Source organism: Lathyrus oleraceus, chromosome 1 (genome assembly GCF_024323335.1).
Source record: "Lathyrus oleraceus cultivar Zhongwan6 chromosome 1, CAAS_Psat_ZW6_1.0, whole genome shotgun sequence".
Taxonomy (NCBI): Eukaryota; Viridiplantae; Streptophyta; class Magnoliopsida; order Fabales; family Fabaceae; genus Lathyrus; species Lathyrus oleraceus.
The window spans coordinates 88,084,624-88,094,697 of NC_066579.1; the positions used below are offsets into that span (position 1 = coordinate 88,084,624).

The 10,074-nt window shown below is 36.6% G+C and overlaps 1 protein-coding gene across 1 annotated transcript; it reads left to right on the top strand.

Moving 5' to 3' along the window:
* The first annotated feature begins 6,142 nt into the window (after positions 1-6,142).
* LOC127117978 (glucan endo-1,3-beta-glucosidase 13) lies at positions 6,143-9,063 on the top strand. Its single transcript, XM_051048110.1, has 4 exons — positions 6,143-6,350; positions 7,107-8,384; positions 8,484-8,514; positions 8,657-9,063. Exons 1-4 carry the CDS (start codon positions 6,290-6,292, stop codon positions 8,799-8,801), a joined length of 1,515 nt encoding a protein of 504 aa, XP_050904067.1. The 5' UTR covers positions 6,143-6,289; the 3' UTR covers positions 8,802-9,063.
* Positions 9,064-10,074: the final 1,011 nt, after the last annotated feature.

The following is a 10,074-nucleotide window of genomic DNA, read 5'->3' on the forward strand; positions in this document are numbered from 1 at the left end:
CTTGGGAGCTGGAGAGCCAGTTGAGAGAGTCGTGTCGGACTTTGTTTCCTTCAGGTAATTTTGAGGGCAAAAATTCAATTAAATAATTAAATTAAATTATTTAGAATTTTTATTTAATTATTTTGTGTTTGGTGTGCCTTTAAATAAAATGATATGATTACATGTTGTTAGGGTGTAGTGACAATGGTAGGGTGTGGAGAATGTAGTAACATGGTAGAATAAATTAGAAAATAATTATAATAATTAGAATTTTAATCATTTTTTCAAATAAAATAATTAAAATTGGTGAAATTGGAGTTTTGGGTCATTTATGTGAATTGAGGAAAATATATGGAAAAAGGAGAGAAGCTAGTAATAAGTTAGGCAAAAAATGTAATTTTAGGAAATATGGAGAACCATATAAATTCTAAAAGTTAGGAGAAAACTAGGTTTTAGAGAATCTCACAGTAGGTAAAACAAAGAGGCAAGAAGAACAAGGCTTTTGGGAAGGAGAGTTAGGTTTGAGAAGACGAATCCATAAAAGTTATTCAATTCATCATTGTTGCAGGAAATCTAAGGTAACGAGGGGGGGGGGGGGGGGGGGGGGGGGGGGGGGAGTACTTTCAATATGGACGTTTAGCATGAAAGGGTAGAGAAAAGAGACCCTTATTCTCATTAGAGATTGTGTCAATTCTGTTGTGTTGTGTTGTTGTGATTTTTTTGTGCGCTCTATTGAGTGATATGTGCATATTCTTATATTTTGATTCAATACATATGTTTATGTCTTTGATAAGGCAAAGATAACGTGGTGAACCTGATTCCTGAGTGAACCAATTGATGATGATATGATACCACGTGCATATGAGTTTAGTTGATGTTATGAGTCTCATTGCATAATGTAAATGACGGATATGTGATTGTTGTGTATGTTGATGAAATGGGTGTGAGAATATTGTTGATTTGTTGTGAATATGTATATGTTGTTATGAATGGGTGTGAGACCATGTTATTGTTGATTGTGTAATGAATGTTTGCTTGTTGTATATTCTCCACCTTAGCATTCTTTACACTGTTTTATATTGAACATTGTTTCTCACCCCCTTTGCTTCATGTTGTCCATCATGGATATCTTGCAGATAGCCAAGAGTGAGCATTATTGTTGTATGTGGAAGGTGGCTTGTTGGAGCTAATATTAGTTTCCTTTATTTATTGTTTTATTAAACATTAGTGGTTTTTAGTTCTCTGATAGTGTAACACCAGAGACAAGAGTTTGTTATGTTTTATGTTGATGTTGATTTTGTTGTTATGAAGTTTAATACTTTAATCATGAAGTTGCTATGTAATATTTTTACGCTGTGTAGTTTAAAATGATTTGATAAGTTTTTGAAAGATCGTCATTGACACCTTAAATTATTGAGTAATGTTTTTTATATAAGTTTGGGGTTTAGGGTGTTACACAAAGCATTCAACGGGACCACAACCTGCTTATGAGAATATGTGGAGATGCTAGTTTCTGTTGGCAATAACGAGGACATCCGAGTAGTAAATTCTCAATTTCTTATCATTCCTTACAAGAGTGTCTACAATTGCATCTTGGGACGACTCTTTGCGGCCATGCTAGACGTTGTTGCCTGACTGGTCCATCTTAAACTTAAAGACCACAACCTACAGGGATAACTGACTACCATCAATGTCAACTTGGAAGGAGCAAAGAAAATATACCAAGTTCTTCAAAAATATTAGGAAAAACGCATAACCATGGAGCTTAACGTCGCTTCCCTCGTCGAGTAACTCAACAAGATGGGAATCCGTCCTCCAAAAAGTAGCTGAAGAGGCAAGAAAGAACGAATAAATAAGAGGTGTCCATCCTTCCTGGAAATATGGGGTACGACCAAAGATATCGATACCCGACACACATAAAGTCAGGGGTGCTATCAAAACCATTTTGCACCTTCGTCTAAACCAATCAATTCCCCATATAAATTCAGTGGTGTTGTCAGAGATGCTCTACACGTCCAGCTAAAGAAATTAGTTCCCCATATAAAGTCAGGGGTGATGTCGAAGACACTTTATATGCCTAGCTAAAGCAGTCAATTCCCAACAAAAAGTCATGGGTGTTGTCGGAGATGCTTTGCACGTCCAACTAAAGTAATCAATTCCCCACATAAAGTCAGGAACGCAGTTAGAGACGCTTTGTACGTATGACTAAAGCAATCAACTCCCCACATAAATTTAGGGGTGTTATAGGTGACACTTTGTACGTCTGACTAAAGCAATTAATTCCCACAAGCAATAACAACCCACCCCCGTCTGGCAGCTAGCCACTCCAGATGTTGTGGTGGGTTGGTCACTCATATACCTCTGATCGGGCTTTCACCTGGAAGGGGAAGGAGAACCGACCCTTGGCCGGGAACGATCCTAGTGACTTCTAATAAACTTAAAGGGAAACCTCACAAGTTCATAAAGATCCGGAGTTATGCATCCAGGATCACACAGAATACCTTAAAATAGGTACCAAAAAATAATAAAATTCATGTTCCTTCTTTCATTTTCACAATGACATCCAATAAACTTTGAGGGAAGACCTCGTAAGTTCATAAAGATCCAGAGCTATGCACCCGATATAGTGAAAACGCCATAAAATGGCGATGTACAAATAAACTTTGGGGGAAGACCTCATAAATTCACAAAAAATCTAGAGTCATGCACTCAAGATCATACAAAAATACCTTAAAAGGATAACAAAATCATTTCATTCAGAAATAAGTATCTTATATATACTTTTCCATTACAAGGTACTATCGAATAAGTACCTAAAAAAGGATGGTCAAGGACCCCGAGAATTTTACTTCCGTAAAAAAATGATTTTCCCATTTATGACATCTTTATCCAGCCGAATATTTCCTTGGAAAGTGTCAAAGGATAGTGAAAATACTCTACTTGATCCAAAGTATTTTCAAATTATTGCAAAACTGACTCAAGGGTGGAACTCATACAGTCAACCATTCGTTGGGTTAGCAAAGCATTATGGGAGTGCAAGAGCTCAAATTCCTTATGAGCAGCCCCTACTGCTTAAAAGAACAGATAAATCCTGATCTTTCATCTCGACGATCCTGACCAACTGAGTCACTTGGTCAGAAAGAGGATTGGTGAACTTCAAGGGAAGCAAAACATTCTTCACCCCAGAAAGCAAGGTAAAAGCTTCCTTTGTCTCGTGTTGGTACCTATCTCGCTAAAACTCCAGGCCGCGAACACTGTCATCCACCCATTACTTTTCAGCGCAGTGCTAGTCAGACCAAAAAGCCTACTAGTTATCGAATGCACCAAGGTCAAGAGTAGCCGAAGCGTGCCAGACATATATGGCTAGATTACCCATTCCTTCCTCCAAAACGGGCCCATAGAGGTTATCCAGGTAAGCGTAGTCCTCATCTAATGGAGGGAATTAATGAACTTCAACAGAGCAGAAACCAGATCCCACCAGTAAAGGGTGAGCAGTTCGATCGGGGCATTTGTTGAAGCCGACAAATTTTTCGCAACAACATTATTTATGACCGGCCATGCTACCCACCTAAGAAGCTGGAGTTGCTTTTCATTAACCATGCATTATGCAGTAACAAGTAAAATATATACATAAGAGACATGCAGGTTAAAATACCATAAAATTCAAAAGAGTTAGGGCTTACCAAAAGTGATTCTTCTCTCTTCCTGAGAACGTAATTTCATCAATAACCAGACGTCCATAAGACGTTTTAAATGTTTCTTATTAGCCTCCGTCACCAGAGTAACTCCCTCTATATACCCCAGACTTTTGATAAACTTCACCAATTGGTATTTTTGATATTGTGCCTCTTCAAAGAGATCTTTTTCAGTATATGCGAAAAATTATTCCTCAACAGAAAGTGTCCCTCAGTCCAATATTTACAGAGTAGGTCGACACATTTGCCCTCCACTCAATTACCAATGTTATAAATCGTAGCATGAGCTTCGAGGATGACGAGGATTACTAGGAAAAATCTCTCTTCAAAGGGTGGGAGCTCTGGGAGAGGTTCAAACCCATGAATGATCGACTTGAAGCAGAGTAATCTTCTATACCTAGTATGGGACATCGAGTCACGTAGACATTTGAAGAGGTGGAGGAAGATATACACACAGAGTCTTCCTTTCACATACTCATACTAATACTGGTAAAATCTCATATATGCCCAGCATGATGGGTGAAGTTGCGAATGAGCCATGACCAAATGTTTCAGAACCTCTATATTAAAAGCAGTAAGAGGGAAACGAAGGCCCTTGGTGGAAAAAATACACTCATAAAAAGGAATGACATAAGCACCATACTGATAGCATATTCTTTCGTTCTTAGGAGGAATCACAGTTCCTCAATCAGATGGCAAACCGACTTCTGCAAAAGCACCATCAAGACCACCTGGTCTGACGAAAACAAAAGCAGTGGAAGAGTAAACAAGGTCCATCCATGGAAATGGAATATCCTTTTGAGGCATGCTAATATTTTTTATATGTAATTTCTTGTTCACAGTGCACTAACTTTGCAATTGTAGAAAATAAAAGGTAGAAGATCGAAATAATTAAATTGTTGAACTGGGAAAAGAAAAACTCAAAAAAGGGAAGAAGATACTTATTCTCCTAAAAGAAAACTATGACTTGGAAGGAAAAATACTTCACCGAAAAAGTCTAATCATTCACACGCAACACTCAAAGAAGTCATGGTTCCCAAAAAACCGTAATGATGATATCTATGAAAAGACATTTTTGAAGCAAAGTGCATTAAATACATGGTTCCTTGAAAGAGCTGAAACAACTCTGAGTTATCTACCATAAAAATAATCAGGGGTAGGCCGACATCCGGGGTTATAATATCAAACCACCGCCTTCCTACATGATGACAAGGACTTGATGGGCAAGTGTTTTGGGTCGGCCAAACCGACCCCGAATGAATTTCTACCGACCATACCAATATCGACCAACAATCAGATAAAGATCTCAGTTCTTCCAGAATCTTCCTGATATATGAAGATTATCATTCTAGTGAACATCAAAGATCTCAATTGTAAAGCATCCAACAACTCTCTGCAATTCACTTCTAACTAATAGCAAGTTAGTTATTCTCTCTCTAATATATATAAAGAAGACGTTGAAATCAGGTATCAAATTTCAAATGCAATTTCATTTCACTCATTTTCTTCATATAATGATTTGACCGTTGAAATGCTAACCTTCCAACCCAAAATCTACATAATCGAAAGCAACAATCTACCATCACCCCACCATTTACCTTCTCATTTCTCGAATGAAACAAAGGCAAATCAACATTAAAAACTTGATCACATCTAACCATATCAACTTCATATTTATCTTTGAATTGTTATCGCTATTTTAATTATTCCTTTGACAATTGGTCTCCTTGAATAATAAGCCATATTAACCTTTTTTTTTCTTTAATTTATAAGTTATAAAACTTTGATACAAACTATCTCAAACAAATGTTATATGGGGTGGGTCGATATGTCGGAAGTAAATCTAAGACTCAAGTTAGATCATTTGACAATTTACTTAAATTAATTTCTCACACATTGTGAATAGATTAGACTGAGTCACGGAACAAGAAATCATACATAAATATCTTGTAAAATAATCCTATATAAGAAGACTAGTTATAAGTTGAAATCGAAATCAACCACCCAAAAATGACAAATAATTTAAAAGGGCTTAATCTATTTCATTCATTAAAAAAACTTGAGAGGCATTAAATTCATTGATAAGGGAGTAGTACAATAGTGGGAGACAGACCGAAGAAAAACAAACATGCTTGCTAGTCACCGGAATCGAGAAAAACATACAAAACTAAATTTGATAAATACATTTGAAATCCACCACTGTGTTACTACTACTGTACTTTTAAAGTTTAAAACACACTGACACAAAACTCTGATACTTCTCTCTCAAAGTGTAGAGTTATTCTATTTATTTATTCATTCATTCAATTTCTCTATCTGTAATAGGGGTAGGGACCCACATGCAATAATTTCTTGTTTTCATAAATATTTTAATCTCAGTAAGAAAAATGTACTGTATAATAATTTAAATAAGTTAAAAAATTTATGTGATGTTTTGTTTGTAATTCTTATATAAAAATAATTTAATTTAATAAAAAATTGTGCACTCCATTCAAGAGACACTACATAGGGAAACAAAAAAGTACCGTTACTTTATTTTTCTGTTTCTAAAACCAGCAACCAACCAAGCAAGAAGAAGAAGAAGTAGCTTCAGTCTCTTCAGAGCTGTGAGAACAATGGCAAGAGGGTTTTGGTTCATCTTAGTTGTTGTTTCAGCACTTTTGCTTATGCTTCTTGGTTTGTTCTTCTTTCTCTCTTCCTTTTATCTCATTGCATTATGTTTATGATATCCTTATGGTATAGTTTTTATGTTGTGTTTTTTTTTTAATGTAACCACAGTGTTTAAGTGCTTTTGTTTCCAATGTCTCTTTAGGGTTTGAACTATAAGTATGATATTGGTCTCTACTTTGAAGTTGTTTGTGAAATGATTTGAAGCTTATGACTTTTTTCAGAAAGGATGAGAAATGAAATACTATAAAGATAGGTTAAAGTTTAACTTTTCTTAATTAGTGTATAAGAGTATGTCATTATTGCATAATCAATTTCTTTTCATGCGGATCTAACCATCATAGCATTGACACTTTATATTGAAGGCGTGTTGATACTCCCACATGCATTACCTTCAATCATTTTTTTTTCTAAGTTATTGTTTGTGTCGTGTTTGATGATCGTGTATGTGTTAGTGTTTGATGAAGTTTACCTTGCAATTGAGAAATTAGATGCTTTGTAACATTGGTTAAAATGTATTTTTGGTAACTATGTTATTGGTTGAGTATCACCGACTTATCTCTATCGGAGAACTTGGTTAACCACATTTGTGCCATCCACAAGACTCGAACCCGTGATATCGTTTAAGGCTATGTTTGGATTAATGGACTAGAACAGAGAGAAGTGGAATGGAAGGGAGAGAGATTCCATTCCATAGAATTTGATATTGAAATAATTGTAATTCTGATTGATTTTATTTGATCATTCTTTGTGAAATTTTGTCAGGTTCTTGCCATGGAAGTTTTGTTGGAATATGCTATGGAAGAAATGCTGATGACTTACCTCCACCTGATAAGGTGTCACAATTGGTTCAAGATCACAAAATCAAATATGTTCGAATCTATGATTCGAACATCCAAGTGCTGAAATCTTTCGCAAACACTGGCGTCGAACTTATGATTGGAATTCCAAATCTGGATTTGCTTCCATTCTCACAGTTCCAAACCAATGCTGACACTTGGCTCAGAAACAGCATCCTTCCTTACTATCCAGCCACTAAGATCACATACATAACCGTCGGCGCAGAAATCACGGAAAGTCCTGAAAACATTTCCGCGTTGGTTGTGCCGGCCATGACTAATGTCCTTGCAGCACTTAAGAAAGCTGGACTTCATAAGAAGATAAAAGTTTCAAGCACTCATTCCCTCGGCGTGTTGTCTCGATCATTCCCTCCTTCCGCCGGTGCTTTCGATAGCAAACATGCTCATTTCCTGAAGCCACTGCTAGAATTTCTTGCAGAAAATCAGTCGCCTTTTATGATCGATCTGTATCCTTATTATGCATACCGTGACTCCCCGAAGAAAGTGTCGTTGGACTATGCGTTGTTTGAGTCCTCCTCTGAAGTTATTGATCCTAACACCGGTTTGCTTTATACAAACATGTTTGATGCTCAGATTGACGCTATTTATTTTGCATTGACGGCGTTGAATTTCAGAACTATTAAAGTGATGGTAACAGAAACAGGCTGGCCTTCGAAAGGTTCGCCTAAAGAGACAGCCGCTACTCCTGATAATGCACAAACATATAATATCAATCTGATAAGACATGTCATCAATGAAACCGGTACACCTGCAAAACCCGGAGAAGAACTAGACATCTACATTTTTTCGTTGTTTAACGAAAATAGGAAGCCGGGTTTGGAATCCGAGAGAAACTGGGGGCTATTTTATCCGGACCAAACAAGTGTGTATAGCCTAGATTTCACCGGACAAAGTCCTGTCGACATGACCGCGGATGCAAACGTAACAAAATCAAATGGAACGAAATGGTGCATTGCTTCGAGTAAGGCGACACAAATTGATTTACAGAATGCGATAAATTGGGCTTGTGGTACTTCTGGTAACGTGGACTGCACCGCTATCCAACCAAGTCAGCCTTGTTTTCAGCCGGATAACTTAGTCTCGCACGCTTCATATGCTTTTAATAGCTATTATCAGCAAAACGGTGCTTCTGATGTTGCGTGTAGTTTTGGAGGGACTGGTGTAATAGTCGATAAAGATCCAAGTATGTTCATCTCGTATCAATAATTTTCGTTATCTTTTTTCTGTTCATTTTGATTATATACTGATCTTCTCGGCTTATGACTTGTTTTTGATTTTGCAGCCTATGATAGCTGCATTTACATGAGAACCGGGTATGTCCAGTCCTTGAAACTTTGCTATGTTGGTTTTAATTTTAATGTGCTTAGATTGTTTATATTATACATTAATCATTATTTTGAACACTTAAGCTTGATGGATTTTGAGTTTTTGTTTTTCGCGGCTGTGTTTGTGCAGAAATAATCTAACTTTGGCAAGTAATAGTACAACAGCAATACCTTCAGCGCCATCCTCCTCAAACAAAGAAGTTTACTCGTCAATCTCTACTAGTGCTCTTCTTTTAACCTTTCTTTTCTTTCTTTTGGATCTCGAACGAGCCTAACGAGCTTCTTCGATGGCCAAAAAAGAGGCAAGCGTCTGATTGTTGAAAAGGCAGGCAACTTGCTTAATTTTTTTTTTACCATTTGGAGGTATTATGCTGCTTTTGGCATGAAGGAAAAGTAATGATTTGAGAAGCTTGTTTTATTAATGTAAATTCTGTGAAATTCAACTACTTTATCATGTAGAGTGGGGAAATTTATCTCCTAGTTTTGTATTCCAAGTGATTGGCCAAAGTAGCATGATTATCTTTTTTCTGTGGTTTAGTTTTGTGAGCATTGTTGCAACTAAATGTGGTCCTTCTGTGCTTAATCTGAGTAAAACAAATGACAGGACCTAAAAGTAAAACAAAAACACAGGCATAGAATCTTAGGCCAGCGCGATAAGTATCAAATAGTCGATGCTATTGATTCACATTGATCACCTGTACGGTCGCCGATTTGAGAAGATAACTTTCAAGAACTTCTCAATCTTCATCAGTGCTGGCATCATCACTATTCTAATCACTGCTATCACTTCCTTCATGATCCAAATTAACAGGTTGCTTTTGAATAACTTCTAGCAGCTTTGGCTGAGTAACATGATGATGTAACTGTTCCTCAAATCTTGGTACTGGAAGGGAGTCCATAGGAAGCAATGCCGCAGGATCCCTTGATTTTCATATATGTGGGAGTTTAATGGTATACAAATAGACAATTGTACAGGCATTCTAGGCTTCCATCCAGGTGGAACAGGAAAATTCAGAGGTATCTGATAGAGATATGGATGACGAGGTGGGCCTTAACTATGGACCTAGACCGAAAGTATGGAGGGTCTATACTAGAAGAAGGGGTCAATGAGTAAAAGAATAGAGGCAATAATTATAGGAGTTTGTTACTATAATTATGGGAGTTGATTATAATAATTATAGGAGTTTGTTACTATAATTATGGGAGTTGATTATAATAACTATAGGAGTTTGTTACGATAGGGAAGAGAATAATCAACTAAGTTTGTGTCTATAAAATAGGAAAGGAAGGGAGGGAAGTAGAATAATCAACTAAGTTTGTGTCTATAAAATAGGAAAGGAAGGGAGGGAAGTAGGTATCTAATTATTCTATTAGGGTTAAGGATCACCATCTTGGTGAGGGAAGCATTATGTGCTTAGGGGCTGATAGATATTCTCTATCAGTTTGTTATTTTCTTCATTGCTATTTTTATGTAATTGTTCATCCGCAATAATACAATTACGACATTCTTTCACTATTCTATTCACAAATTCATTGTCACTCACATAT

Coding starts and splice junctions, on each gene's coding strand:
- LOC127117978 (XM_051048110.1), top strand. CDS start 6,290: ATGGCAAGAGGGTTTTGGTTCATCTTAGTTGTTGTTTCAGCACTTTTG. Junction 6,351..7,106: donor ACTTTTGCTTATGCTTCTTG/GTTTGTTCTTCT, acceptor AAATTTTGTCAG/GTTCTTGCCATGGAAGTTTT. Junction 8,385..8,483: donor AATAGTCGATAAAGATCCAA/GTATGTTCATCT, acceptor TTGATTTTGCAG/CCTATGATAGCTGCATTTAC.